Source organism: Myripristis murdjan, chromosome 7 (assembly GCF_902150065.1).
Source record: "Myripristis murdjan chromosome 7, fMyrMur1.1, whole genome shotgun sequence".
Classification (NCBI taxonomy): domain Eukaryota; kingdom Metazoa; phylum Chordata; class Actinopteri; order Holocentriformes; family Holocentridae; genus Myripristis; species Myripristis murdjan.
In genome coordinates, this window is record NC_043986.1 from 2,822,759 (window position 1) to 2,838,307 (window position 15,549).

At 46.2% G+C, this 15,549-nt stretch overlaps 1 protein-coding gene across 1 annotated transcript in view; it reads left to right on the forward strand.

Annotated features, from left to right (window-relative positions):
* LOC115362226 (interferon-induced protein 44-like) overlaps window positions 1-13,656 on the forward strand; it is a 31,693-nt gene extending 18,037 nt beyond the window's left edge. Inside the window, exons 5-9 of the mRNA XM_030056076.1 lie at window positions 10,390-10,585; window positions 11,288-11,437; window positions 11,548-11,719; window positions 11,848-11,948; window positions 13,489-13,656. Coding sequence (XP_029911936.1) covers window positions 10,390-10,585; window positions 11,288-11,437; window positions 11,548-11,719; window positions 11,848-11,948; window positions 13,489-13,656 — 787 coding nt within the window. The remainder of the gene's footprint in view (window positions 1-10,389; window positions 10,586-11,287; window positions 11,438-11,547; window positions 11,720-11,847; window positions 11,949-13,488) is intronic.
* Window positions 13,657-15,549: the final 1,893 nt, after the last annotated feature.

Here is a 15,549-nt window from a genome sequence, read left to right on the forward strand (position 1 = left end):
CCTATTCCGGTCCTTTCTGATAAGGGAATAATTGTCAATACTAATGTCAGCATCGCTGATTGATTGGTCAAGCCAAGATTCCGTCAGGCCAAGAATTCCCACCTTAGATGAACCAACCAGTGTCCGAATTTCATCTACTTTTGAAGGCAGACTTCTTCCTTTTCTGTCAGTGACCGAAGCAAACTCCGCGAAAGCGCCTCCAGTCCCGACCGTGGGGCTGCCGTGTGGCTGACCGACAGCTGCTGGGCCTGGCTCAGAGCGAGGTCCGACCCCATCCTCCCGTTCCGCGGCCCCCTCCGTATTCACCGCGGGATCCATGGCTCCTCGGTCCGCGCCACCAACGCCTTCTCGGTCCACCCAGCCACCCGACGCCACCGACAGACAGGGACACGAAGATATATCAACGGTAGGAAGTACGTCCAGTGTGTTAGAATCTGCAATATCCACACATACCTGTAAGTTAGGGATGTTGCACTCCTCGCCATTCTTGCCGGTAGTTGGATTCACAAGCTGGAAAGGTCCTGGGCATTTGTGGATGTCTCCAGATAACATCAGACATAGGCAAAGTATGAGTCCCTTTGCGTCGACTGCCGTTTTGCTGGGGAGCATTTTGCGTTTGTTTGCTTCATTCATCCGATTGGGAAATAGGAACGAATAGAGGCTTTGTTTTCCGGGACTAAAGTTTCTAAACCCGGCGTGCATGTTCGTTTCATAACGCACTTCATCTTCCGAGAGATTATTTGTGTTGTTGGCCGATATGTTTGGAATAATAGTGTAAAATAGAAACGCTATCAGCGCTCCACAAACACCTGCGGCCATCCCCCCGGAAGGATCGTTAGTGGTAGCAGCTTACAAGGAGAACATGAAGTCTGCAAAACTCTTGCCTCTTGCATGTAATGGAGCCCACACTGTTGTGTGTGGGCTCCATTACATGCTGAGTCAGTCCATAATTACCAAGGACATAATACAGTTCTTTAGTCCCTTTGTCCTGGAGGTTGTCAACATGGATGTTAAAATCACCAGCAATAACTACATAGTCAAATTCAATACAGACAGCACACAGCAGTTCAGCAAAGTCATCAAAAAAGGTTGCACAGTATTTAGGTGGCCTGTAGATATTTAGAAATACAGCTTTGGATGAGGAATTCAACTGAAGAGCCACATATTCAAAAGAATCAAAGTTTCCATAACTCATCTGTTTGCATTGGAGGGAATCATTAAACAAAATGGCAACTCCACCTCCTTTCTTATGCACTCTAGCTTCACTCATAAATCTGAAGTTGGGAGGAGCTGACTCGATAAGAACAACTGCACTGTTATCTGGGTTTAACCAAGTTTCAGTTAAAAACATAAAATCAAGGTTAAGCTCGATGATAAAATCCTTGATTAAAAAGGTTTTCCTGACAAGGACCTGATATTTAGTAAAGCTAAATTTAATGTGATTTCTTGTCACTTGGCCTTGGCAGAGGTAGCAGATTGGTGACGTAGGAAGTAAAATAAGTTGGAGATGAACAATTTTACTCCTGACTTGTTGAGGAAAAGTCCATCTGCCTTAAAAAGATGTCTGCGGTCCCAGAAAAAGTTGAAATTGTCAATGAAATGCAATGAATGGACAGTACATGCAGTTGCAAGCCATGTGTTCAGTGCCAACAATCTGCTGAATCTCTCAACTCCTTTTCTGACTGGTGGTAGAGGTCCACTGATCAACACCTTAGCACTCAGAGAGCTGACTGTGTTCAACAGATCACCAAAGTCTCGTTTCAGCACTTCAGACTGTTGTTTCACAACATCATTAGTCCCTATGTGCACTATGACATTCTTCACATTTGGATGTCCAGCCACGACATGCAGGACTCTCTCAGTCATGTCAGAGACCATATCATTGGGAAAGCAGAGTATTTTGGTGTTCTTACTGCACAAGCTTCTTCATCAGATGGAGATCCAGGGTCCTGCAGGAGTGGAGAAAATCTGTTCTCCAGTTGCATACTCAGTTGAAGAAGAATAGAAACTTTATTGTCTGTTCCTCAATAAAAACAGAAATTTGTCTTTGACACGGCTTCATCACAAATTTAAAAAACACACACACACAATAACAGATAAGAACAGTGCAGCCTATTTTGTGCTATTTAAAACAGTTATTGCAGAGGGGATGAATGATATCTTGTAGATATTTTTCTGGTCCAGTGGGGTTCTGTATCGTCTGCCTGATGGCAGCAGCATGACGGAGTGGTGAAGGGGGTGGGAGGGGTCCTCAGTGATGAGGGTGGCTTTCCTCACCACTGAGCGCCTGTACAGTTCAGTCAGAGGTAGTTGGGGTGTTCTGGTTATTTTACTGGCCTGATTTATTATGCGGGAGAGTTTTGTTTTGGTGGTAGTAATCTGTCTTATCTTTGGGCACTATTGGATCTTAGCAACTCACAACCGTTCAGTTTTTACCAGTTCACTCACACTATTGACACTAAGGGCTGTTCAGTCTACGAATTACTTCTGGCCCTGGATAATTACGGACTGCATACCCCTTGATACCCCTTCGGCTCCCTCCAACTGGTCCAGTTTTCTACTTTTGGATCAATTCATGGACTGTTTCATGGACCATTATTGACACATTAAAACTGTTTCAAACTGTGAGACATTGCCGTGTCGCGGTTCTCCGCTGGAGTGACACGGCCACATGGCCACATAGTTAAGACTATAACTCTTAACCCGTGAATGAATGAACTATGGCTGTGTGTGAAAAATGCAGTTCAGCCTACTCACGTCTGGAAGAAAGCGTCCACCAGCTGAAGGACAATATCCGGGAAAAGGACAGGCTGATTGACGACCTCATATCGGTCGCCTTATCCCAATCAAAGCACATTTCATACATCCAGGCACCCCGACTCCTATCTTCACCCTCCCGACTGTCACAGGCCGTGGCCTCGGACTCTGCTGCCACCCTGCCCTGGGCACCGGTTGGTACCATTCCAGACCCCGGAGCGGAGAGCCCGTCGGCTGCGGTGAATGAACGGTCGGCTGCCGTGTTAGTGTCAGGGATTGCAGCTGCGGCGGGCGAACCTTTGGCACCAGTCCCAGCCCAGCCAGCTGTCGATGAATGGGCCCGACTAGGAGCCCGACCCAGGTCCCCGATCCTCACATCCACACCAAATCGGACAGCCCCCCAGAAACAGCTATCCTGGTCCGAAGTCGTTCGAGGCGGCAAGAACTGCGGTAGGAACTGCTCGGGCGCAAAAACATCACTAACAGGCCTTGAGCTGTCAAACCGCTACGATGTTTTGCCTGATGATGCCCCGGCCCACCCGACGGACGCTGCAGTGGTCGCCCCTTCACCTGCCGACATCCCTCGGGCTCTGCACCTGCTCACCTCAGACACAGGAGGCAAGCGATCCCACCCAGCGGCTAAGCCCTCCTCCTCCTCCTCCTCTCGCCGTAGGCTGCTGAAAGAAGTGGCTTACAGGAGCAGCTCTGGGGGCTCCCTTCGCCTGGAGACACCCGGTGCCCGCCGTGCCGTGAAGGTCGCCCCCCCGGTGCGACTGCCTCCAACCCAGTCTGCCGAGAGGGAGACCGCCTCCTTGCAACAACCTGGGCCATACTGCACCGGGAAGGACTCCGCCAACGCGCAGCAACCAGCACCATCCTCCGCTGAGAAGGACTCCGCCACCACGGAGCAGCTACCTCCCGCTGCCGAAATGGACAACGCCAACCCGCCGTTGCCTCCCCCTACTGCTGCTCCGCCTGCATCCATTCAGCCGCTTTTCCCCCCTACAGCACTGATTATCGGTGACTCCATCATACGGGATGTACGTTTCTTCAATGCTACCACACTTTGTCTTCCCGGGGCAACAGCCTCTGACGTTTTGAAAAAGCTCCAGAGTTTACTCCCATCTCTTCCGTCCTCCATAACAAAGGTTGTAGTTCACGTTGGTACCAATGACACTGCACTCCAACAATCTGAACGTACCAAAACTGACTTTGACAATCTTATCCACTTCCTGAAGTACTGCGGTATGGCTGCTTTTATCTCCGGCCCCACCCCCACAGTCAATCGCGGCTCTGGTCGCTTCTCAAGAATCCTCGCCCTGAATTCCTGGCTGCAGTTTACATGCAGACCTCTTAATGTGGATTTCATTGACAATTTTAATCTGTTCTGGAACCGTAAATCCTATTTTAGCAGGGATGGCTTGCACCCAAACAAGCTGGGTTCCCGTATGCTGTCTGCAAACATTCAACACCAGGTGTCATCTCACCCACGTGATTGACTGTTCACGTCACACACTGGCCCATCGACAACCCACTCTTCTTCTCTGGTCCCATCACACTTCAGTTATTTAATTAATAGCTCCCCCTGCAGCCCTCCATTGCCACAAGCTCTTCTGCCAGCGACCGAAAATAGCCATACCGTTTCCAGTGTTACTAACCCCCCCCCCGTGGACCGCTCACAGTGCTGCCCCTCCCATCACTATTCCTGCTCATTTCACAGGTCGCAAGCTTTACTACAACTTCTCGTCGCCAAATTCCATCCCTTCCATCTGGTCCTGTCGCTTTCCAACTTCATCATTACGTCATCACAACAAACCGCACGCGAACCTGTCCAATCTCCGCCCGCTTCCCCGGTCCTCACAGCCAATGACACAGCAACACCATCTGAAACTGGCTCTGCTCAACACTCGGTCACTCAATAACAAAAGCCTAATTCTGAATGAATTTATAACGGACAATAATCTTGACTTCCTCTGTCTCACTGAAACCTGGCACAAACCCTTGGACTATTTCTCACTAAACCAGATCACCCCCCCCAACTACACATACATTGAGAAAGCTCGCCCTGAGGGGCGGGGAGGTGGCGTTGCTACTGTATACAGGAAGGACGTCAAAACAACTGCTATCTCCATTCCTGATGTTCCTTCCTTTGAACAGACTGCCTTTAAACTTTCTGGCCCCACTCCTCTAGTCACTGCCGTCATTTATCGTCCCCCCAAGCCAAACCCCTCCTTTCTCTCCGATTTTTCTGATTTTCTGACCCAGCTATGTGCCATCTCTCCTTCTGTTCTCCTCCTGGGCGATTTTAATTTCCACGTCAACGACCCAAACTGTAAACCTGCTACTGAGTTCCTGGATCTGCTACACTGCCTGAACTTCACACAACACATTGACTTCCCCACCCACACCCGTGGTCATACCTTGGATCTCGTCTGCTCCTCTGGCCTCACATTAAATCGGCTCTCCAGCCTCAACCTCAACATCTCAGACCACCTGGCAATCATCATGGATATCGACACACCCATCCCCACTCCCAATAGCACACGCAAAATAACCTTCAGGAATATCAAATCCATCCCCCCCTCTGCTCTCTCAGCCTCTCTTGCCACCAAAATGTCCGCCTCCCCTCCCCTGTCACTTGAGAACCCCTCAGACCTTGTGAACTATTACAACCACATACTCTCCTCCTGTCTTGATCAGCTGGCCCCCATCAAAACCAAAACAGTCACTTTCACACACTCAGCACCCTGGTACACTCCTGAATTACACAAAATGAAAGCCCGCAAACGTCAACTGGAAAGACTCTACAAGAAAACTGGTCTGACTGTTCATCACCAAGCCTACACTGATCACCTCCACCAATACAAAGATGTCCTCAACTCAGCTCGATCCACCTACTACTCCAACCTCATACACTGTGGCTCCTCCAACCCCAAGGCTCTCTTCTCCACAATAAATAAACTCCTCAAACCCAGTGACAACATCTCCAGCTCCTTCACAGTTAATAAGTGCAACGCCTTTCTGTCATTCTTTCAAAACAAAATCGACACCATTTACAGTAACCTGACTACCTCCACCACTCCCTCCATCTCCCCACATGTCTGCACCCCCTGCACCACTCAGTCTCTGTCTCAGTTCTCTCCCGTGTCGCCAATACAGCTATCCAGACTCATGGTAGGCATGAAAAGCTCCACCTGTGCTCTGGACCCCATCCCATCCACACTTGTAAAGGACTGTTTCCCAGCCATTTCCCCTCTCATCACTGACATCATCAACTCCTCCTTCAGCTCTGGCTCAGTCCCTGACACCCTCAAACTGGCTGCTGTCACCCCCATCCTCAAAAAACCTGGACTCAACCCTGACACCATGAGCAACTTCCGTCCCATCTCCAACCTCCCCTTTCTGTCTAAAATACTGGAACGTGCCGTTGCCACTCAGCTCAACACCCACCTCACCTCCAATGACCTGTTCGAACCATTTCAATCTGGCTTCCGCTCACGTCACAGCACGGAAACAGTCCTTCTCAAGGTCACCAATGACCTTCTCCTCTCCTCAGACTCTGGCCACCTCAGTATTCTCCTCCTCCTCGACCTCACAGCAGCCTTCGACACCATCAGCCACACCATTCTCCTCTCCCGCTTGGAATCATCCCTCAACATCACTGGTTCCGCCCTCTCCTGGTTAAGGTCATATCTCACAAACAGACAACAATTCATCAGCATCAACAACTGCACCTCCTCCACTGCTCCTCTGTCACAAGGCGTCCCCCAGGGTTCGGTGCTTGGTCCACTACTCTTCATCCTCTACATGCTCCCCCTCGGCAACATCATCCGCCGCCACGGTCTCCATTTCCACTGCTACGCCGACGACGTTCAGCTGTACATCTCCACCGAATCCATCACCACCCTAACTCACTCCACCCTGACCAACTGCCTCACTGAAATAAAATCATGGATGCACTCAAATTTCCTCCAACTCAACTATGACAAATCTGACATGATCATCATCGGTCCCAAATCCCTAACCAAAACTGCCTACAACTTCTCCCTCACTGTCGACAACTCCACTGTGTCCCCCTCTAACCACATCCGCAACCTTGGAGTCATCCTCGACAGTAACCTCTCCCTTGAACACCACGTCAACCACATCACAAGAACTGCTTTCTTTCACCTAAAAAACATTGCCCGGCTCCGCCCGTCACTCTCGTTCTCTGCCGCTGAAATTCTCATCCATGCCTTCATCACTTCCAGACTTGATTACTGCAACAGCATCCTCTATGGCTCATCTTCCAAAGTCCTCAATAAACTTCAGTACATACAAAATTCTGCCGCTCGCCTACTCACCCATACCCGCTCTCGTGACCACATCACTCCAGTCCTCCAGCAGCTCCACTGGCTCCCCATCCCTCAACGCATCCATTTCAAAATCCTCCTCCTCACTTACAAAGCCCTCCACAACCAGGCCCCCTGCTACCTCACCAACATGCTCCATCACCACACTCCTTCTCGCAGCCTCCGCTCCTCCGACGCAAACCTCCTGTCCCCGCCACTCAGAACCAAGCACCGGACCTGGGGTGACAGAGCCTTCTCCATCGCTGCTCCCACCCTCTGGAACTCTCTCCCCAAACACATCCGTGACTGTGCAGACCTCCCAAAATTCAAGTCATATCTCAAAACTCACCTTTTCAGAACTGCTTTTAATGTGTGACTAATATCCTGTGTCATGATTTTATGTGTTAAGATTTTATATTTGAGTGTTATATTCCTATGTACTGCATCTTTGATTTTATATTTCTTATTTTTATACCTCTGTACACTGCTCTTTTTCCTATATCTCTTTGTAAAGTGTCTTTGAGTTCTCTGAAAAGCGCTATATAAATAAAATGTATTATTATTATTATTATTATAGTAGTAAGGAAGTTGAACCAGGATGAAATATTGTAGATGAGAGTGGATTCGATGAGTGATCTGTAAACAAGTGTTAAAATGTCTTTGCTGACGTTAAAAGTCCTTAGTTTCCTGAGCAGGTGGAGACGCTGTTGTGCCTTTCTGTATACAGAGTCAGCATGTTGTGTAAAAGACAGGCAGGTGTCGATCTCTGTCCCGAGATACTTGAAACTCTGTACCTGCTCCACCAGCTGACCGTGGATGCTGAGCGGTTGGAACAGGTGCTCTGGGTTTTTCCCTCTGGAACCACAGCACAGCTCCTTTGTCTTTGCAATATTAAGCTCTAATGAGCTTTCAGCAAAGGTTTGGACCAGGGCGTGGACTTCCTGCTGGTACTGTTGCATTGCCTGGGAGTCAGTCAGATGGGCTACCAAGGCCATGTCATCCGCATACTTTAAAAGAGTCATTGTTGAGGAGCTTTGTTGTTAGTTCTCCCTTTCGCAGCTGTCCACGGCTGTGTCCTACTATGAACAGGGGTTGAAGAAGAGGCGCTCTGCCTGGATAGTGCAGGCCAGCCAGTCGCATCGCAAATCTCGGGGTGCTGGGTTCTGCCTGTTACTCGTCCTCCCATTTTCCCAGGAAGTGATTTACTCTTAGGCTTTGCTCCAAGAGTGTTCCAGGGAGGACTACCACTTGCAGATACACTATATTACCAAAAGTATTCGCTCATCTATCCAAATCATTGAATTCAGGTGTTCCAATCACTTCCATGACCACAGGTGTATAAAATCAAGCACCTAGGCATGCAGACTACTTCTACAAACATTTGTGAAAGAATGGGTCGCTCCCAGGAGCTCAGTGAATTCCAGCATGGTGCTGTAATAGTAATGTAATAGGATGCCACCTGTGCAGTAAGTCCAGTTGTGAAACTTCCTCGCTACTAAATATTCCACAATCAACTGTTAGTGGTACAATAACAAAGTAGAAGTGATTGGGAACGACAGCAACTCAGCCACGGAGTGGTAGGCCACATAAAATCACAGAGCGGGGTCAGCGGATGCTGAGACGCATAGTGCGCAGAGGACGCCAACTTTCTGCAGAGTCAATAGCTTGAGACCTTTAAACTTCATGTGATCTTCAGATTAGCTCAAGAGCAGTGCGTAGAGAGCTTCATGGAATGGGTTTCCATGGCCGAGCAACTGCATCCAAGCCTTACATCACCAAGCACAATGCAAAGCATCGGATGCAGCGGTGTAAAGCACACCGCCACTGGACTCTAGAGCAGTGGACACGTGTTCTCTGCAGTGACGAGTCACGCTTCTCCGTCTGGCAATCTGATGGATGAGTCTGGGTTTGGTGGTTGCCAAGAGAACGGTACTTGTCTGACTGCATTGTGCCAAGTGTAAAGTTTGGTGGAGGGGGGATTATGGTGTGGGGTTGTTTTTCGGACATTGGGCTCGGCCCCTTAGTTCCAGTGAAAGAAACTCTTAATGCTTCAGCATACAAAGACATTTTGGACAATTTCATGCTCCCAACTTTGTGGGAACAGTTTGGAGATGGCCCTTCCTCTTCCAACATGACTGTGCACCAGTGCACAAAGCAAGGTCCATAAAGACATGGATAAGCGAGTTTGGTGTGGAAGAACTTGACTGGCCTGCACAGAGTCCTGACCTCAACCCGAGAGAACACCTTTGGGATGAATTAGAGCGGAGACTGAGAGCCAGGCCTTCTCGTCCAACATCAGTGTTTGACCTCACAAATGCACTTCTGGAAGAATGGTCAAAAATTCCCATAAACACACTCCTAAACCTTGTGGAAAGCCTTCCTAGAAGAGTTGAAGCTGTTCTAGCTGCAAAGGATGGGCCCACATCATATTAAATCCTATGGTTTAAGAATGGGATGTCACTCATGTTCATATGTGTGTGAAGGCAGCCGAGCGAATACTTTTGGCAATATAGTGTATATTATCTGGTTCACGGCCCTCCTGTTTCTTGAGAGCCTTGGTGGTGCTAATTAGCCGTGTATTAGCATTAGCATGCTCAAGTCCGCTGCTCTGAGTCCATGGCAGGGTGGTGCCATTCCCACATAGTCCATTCGCTTCCACATTCACTTCTAACCGGTGAATTTTGTTTTCCAGCACTGTAATCTTCTGTAAAAGTTTGTGGTAATCACCTGTGGAGAAGGGAGGCATCTTGCTGCTAGTAGCTTTAGCTGCAGTACAGGCTTGTGCTGCTAGTAGGCCTCACTCGTGTCGCACTTTGGAGGTTATAAAAATGTTGAAAAATAACTAATAGCCTGCTATATCTAGAAAAAACTTTTTTAGTCTCGGTGATTTAAAGTATTCGGGAGCTGCTGCCCATATTTTATCGTGGAAAAAGAAAAAGAAAAACAAGAATATCAGTAGAAAAATGTAAGCAGAGGCGAGAGCATGCAGGAAAGCGTCTGCACTGTAAGAAAGCAGGAAGCAGGAAGTAAAGTAACATCAGCGACTGTCTGACCAGTTTGGATCAGACAAGAGCATATCAACCAACCCAGCAGAAGACTACAGTCCTCTGTCCTGCTCTGGAAAAACAGCCTCTAAGTGAAGACAGCATGTTTAACACTGGGAATCATTCACTGGAATCATACATGTCAATTTAATGATAACTTCCATTTTGCCAAAAAAAATATTCTTCAAAGTTTAATTCCTTCAAAGTCTAATCTAATCTAAGCTGATATGATCTGAAGTCTTTTCTTTGTTAAACAGACACAAAGACAGGGAGCTGCAGTACGTGAGGGATTACCAACCCCACAGTGACGTCCAGCACCTGAGAATCCTGCTTCATGGTCCAGTTGGAGCTGGAAAATCCAGTTTCATCGACTCTGTTGACAGTGTCTTACAAGGCAGAATCACAACCAGAGCTTTGGCTGCAGCAAATGCCAGTGAAAGTTTCACCCATAAGGTATGAATGCCTTTTATTGTACAGATAAACTAAGCAACAGCCACATCTCTAAAGTGGAAACCAAGTATAGCTACAGTGCCTCACCGCAACTGCAGCAGACCCTCAATTATCCAAACCCCTCAGGACTTAAGGTGTCATTAAGGTGTCTGTGGCCTCAAATAATTGAAATATGCACAAAATGCACCAGACCATTTGGTGGGGAAAAAATCTATTTCATGAAATACACTATCAACGTGTTTGCAAAAAATTTTGTGCTACAAATAAACTTTAAAACACAGAACAAACAATTAGGCCTAATAGTAAGATTACAGTTGTTTATGAGCTGTTTGTGACAATAAGACACATACACACACACACACACACACACACACACACACACACACAAACCATAAAATAACCAATGAATACCTGAACGATTTGATGGAGGACAAAACTGTAACAACACAATCAGATCAGCAGGATACTGTGCTGAAGGCTACAGCAGAGTAGGGCACAGCTTGGAGTGGGAAGGAGAAAAAAACAAAAATGGAAATGGTCATTGTGGTTGACCAGTCACTCTGTGACACTGGGGGTTAGATAATCAAAGACTGACTGTAGTCACATTATTACAGCAGGGGACATTTAAAAAAAATAATAAATGTCCAAGCCCACCAGATGATAGCATTATCATAACATCACCACTGTCATCCCTATGTCTTACAGTATAAAACCTACAAAATCCAAAAAGGACGACCTGGAGACTTTTACCCTTTCGTCCTCAGTGACACTATGGGTCTTGAGATGCAGGACGGAGGAGTCCATCGAGAGGACATCAAACTGGCCTTGAAGGGACATGTGACAGATGGTTACACGGTAAAATTAACTCATCACAGCTTTGGCATGAAAGCTTCTTTGCTGACAAAAATATTTAAGGAAAATTCTGATTACATCATTACTTAAATGGATTTTACCTTATTTTCTAGTTCAATCCTGCATCGAAACTGTCAGATGACAGTAAGTATTACAACGCAGAACCAACTCTAAATGACAAAGTTCATGTTCTGGTGTGTGTTGTCCCTGCTGACCAAATACCTTTAGTATCTGAGAGCTTTGTGAGGAAGATAAAGGACATCAGAAGGACAGCCAGTGACCTGGGTAAGAGCAAACATCAGGATGTTCATTATTTTGTGTGTAAAGCTGTGGTGCCACATTGAGATAAGTCAGTGTTACCTTGAAAACTGTATTCTTAAAGGACTGAACAGTTTCCTGTTGTGTATCTGCAGGAATTCCTCAACTGGTCATCATCACCAAAATTGATTTAGCCTGCCCACTGATCAAGAAAGATCTAAAGAACATCTATAAGAGCAAGTACCTGAAGGAGACAGTGAGTTTCTACTTGTAATTTTATGATAGATGGTATAGAGATTTTATAATCTTACTCACTGCTCAAAAAAAATTAAGGGAACACTTACATCACATATCAGATCTTGATGAACGATTATTCAAGTTGAAAATCTTGACTTTTGTAGATTGTATAATTTGTTGAGAACAGAATGATGTAACAATGGTCAGTGGAAACCAAAATTATCAACCAATCGAGGGCTGGATTTAAAAGCACATCAAAGTGAAAAATGGAAATCAAAGGCTGGTCCAACTTGCATGAATTTCATCACAGAAGCACATTGTCAGGGCTGGGTGTCGAAATTGGACCCAAAAGCACAATCCTGAGTCAGACAGTCAATTAACAAGTCCTTTATTCCAGAAACAGGGTTTAAACACAAAAAGCAGTCAGAATCCAAGCAGACAATCCAAAAGGGCTAGGCAAAAGCAGCGTCCAAAAAACAGAAGAATCAGAAAAACCAGGGCTTAACACTAGGAAAAACAGCAGGAACGTGAAGACACAAAGGGCTACAACGAACTGGCACAGAGATCAGGGAACACACTGACTAAATACACAAGGAGAGGGAAGACAATAAGGCTCAGGTGTAACACATTAGGGCGGGGCAGGTAATCACACAGGAGGGAAACCTGACAGGAAGTGATCTGAAATGAGAGGAGAGTTACACAATAAAACAGGAAGTGCAGAAAAATAAAAATGAAACCAAGAAAACATAACTTAAGGTGCTGGGTGAGACATGACACGCGTAATGTGACTCAGCAACTCCTGGTCAGTCTGTGGTAGTGCTCGGTGGCATCGGATGTATCGGTACATAACATCCCATAGGTGCTCAGTTGTATTTAGGTCAGGGGAACAAGAGGGCCAGTCAGCGGCATCAATGCCTTCATCATCCATTCATTCATTACGTCGTCAACAAAGAAACATAAAGTACCTGACACATAAACTTTGGTAGCAATTTTAGTTATAATCTCCTGAAGCTCCACTGGCTCCCCATCCCTCAACGCATCCATTTCAAAATCCTCCTCCTCATCCACAAAGCCCTCCACAACCAGGCCCCCTGCTACCTCACCAACATGCTCCACCGCCACACTCCTTCTCGCAGTCTCCGCTCCTCCAATGCCAACCTCCTGTCCCTACCACTCAGAACCAAGCACTGGACCTGGGGTGACAGAGCCTTCTCCATAGCTGCTCCCACCCTCTGGAACTCTCTCCCCAAACACATCTGTGACTGCACTGACCTTCCAAAATCCAAAACACATCTCAAAACCCACCTTTTTAGAACTGCTTTTAATGTTTGATTAATGTCCTGTGCCATGTAATGTGCTGTGTTCTGTAATGTGCTGTTCATGTAATGGTCCTGTGTACTGCTTTTATGATTTTTATATGTCTTCTGTAAAGTGTCTTTGAGTTCTTTGAAAATCGCTATATAAATAAAATGGATTATTATTATTATTATTATTATTATTATTATTATTATGTGGATGTTTAAACTGCTTGGGTGTTCCTTTTGTTACTTTCAACTTAGATGGAGAAATTCAGTTATTTGGTGGGAATTCCAATGAACTGCATCATTCCTGTGATGAACTACCATGAAGAAATCAACATAAAGGATGATGTTGATTCTCTGATTCTGAGCGTCCTGAGACGGATCATCAGCTCTGGAGAAGACTTCATCAATCACATGGAAACCTAAGTCACTTTCATTTGGCTTTCAGAGATGTTCATGGCATTGTAGAAACGGCATAATCCCAGTGACATGAATGAATGGATTTCCTAACAAAATGAACTGAAAAAATATTTTTGTAACAAGATTCTACATGTTGAAGTTACAATCATTTTTAGCTCTTCTGCATTGTTTTTTATTGACTGTAGTGATATATCTCTAATAACATGTAAAGCAGATGTTTCTTACAGCAAAACCAGACAGACATGGGGTAGAAAGCGCCGGATAGTAGTAAGCAGCTTTGAGTTGATTGGCTGACATCACGATAGGTACGGTGGACAGTGAGGGTCACATCAGAACAAGAGAGGCACAAGGATTAAGAAAATAATTGTCACCACTGAATTTTTTTGTTGAAAAGGAACACCTGTGTATGTGTGTGTGTGTGTGTATGTGTGTACCCCCTGCAGCTGCTAATTGTCCTCCATGTACTTCCTGGCAGCAGCGTGCTGTCTGTCTCTCTCATCCCCCAAGAAAAACACTCCAATACAAAACTTCCAACATGGCAACTCATTTATGCCGATGACACCCCACTGTGCCAGCAGGTGGAGCTAGACCAAAGCAAGGAGGTATTTTCTGGAGGTTTAAAGTTCAGGGGTGAAATTGACACTAAGTGGTTAAAAAAAAAATGTTAGTAAATCTGGAGGCAACAGGAGGGTTAAGGCTGCACGAGGGGATCGAACCTGTGACCTCGCTGTTGCATAACCAGTTTCCCACCCAGTCCGCTCTGCTCCGGTCCTCGCATGACCACTGCAGGTCGTGTCAGGCAGTGTGTGTGTGTGTGTGTGTGTGTGTGTCAGGGCCTTCATTAGGGAACAGAGGTAGTCTGTTCAGTAGTTTGTAACAGAGGAGCGAGCTCTCATCACTACTAATGAGAACATCACAAACCTTGAAAAGGCTCTCCAAGTCTATCAATCCTCTCTCTCTCTCTCTCTCTCTCTCTCTCTCTCTCTCTCTCTCTCTCTCTCTCTCTCTCTTCAGTTTCACAGGCTTACACTGATAATCCTCCTGTCCACAGAAACAGAAACACAGCATATAGAAAATCGCTTTGCATGTTCTAGTCAGTCGTCTAATTGTTCAGTCACTTTTTTTTGGTTGAGTCTGGTTTCACTGCAGAGTTTTAGTGCCTCCTGTTGATCTAAATGCTGTTTAAGAGGCTTTTCCACCCCAGCAAGGGGGAATTTTAGGGGAAACACACAGATTTCAATGTCCTCTGTCATATCAGTGGGCTCGGTCCAGAAATCATTTCCAAAAAAAAAAACATATCGGTCCAAACTGTTTCTTCTTCTTCTTTTGTCTCTATTTATCGCCTGTTCTCTCTCTCCAGTTATCTAACCCTCCGTGATTCACTGGGTCCAGATCTGCAGTGTGATGCTGATTGGTTGGCAGCCACACAGCTCTAAATTCTCTGTTTGCAGCCCAATTAACTTTGCTGGGAACTCTACATGAGACAAGAGACTTCGCTCCGGCGTTTAGTGAGCAGACAGTGTGACTTTACAAAGCCTCTGTAGGTTCAGGTTTACATGCATCTTGAAGGCATCTTGATCTTATGAGCCCTGTGGATTTTCTTCAGTCTTGTCCGTACATAATAAACAGCACGTACATGCACAAAACTGATAACCAGGGTCGTTGTTGTTGAAATAAAATTAACTGTAAAGAGAGGAAAAAACAAACGGCTTGATCTGACTGGTCAATTTAAACCTGTGGGAGGAGCCAAAGAGAGTTTTTCTTGCATTGCAAATTCTTAAACCGCTTTAAAGTGAAAAAGAATTAACTCTGCACAGAATATGAATAAATAAAGAGTAAAACTGTGGTCGTTGCTGACCGGCTAGCTAACCTAGCTGACTCAGCAGCGATGACGTGCAC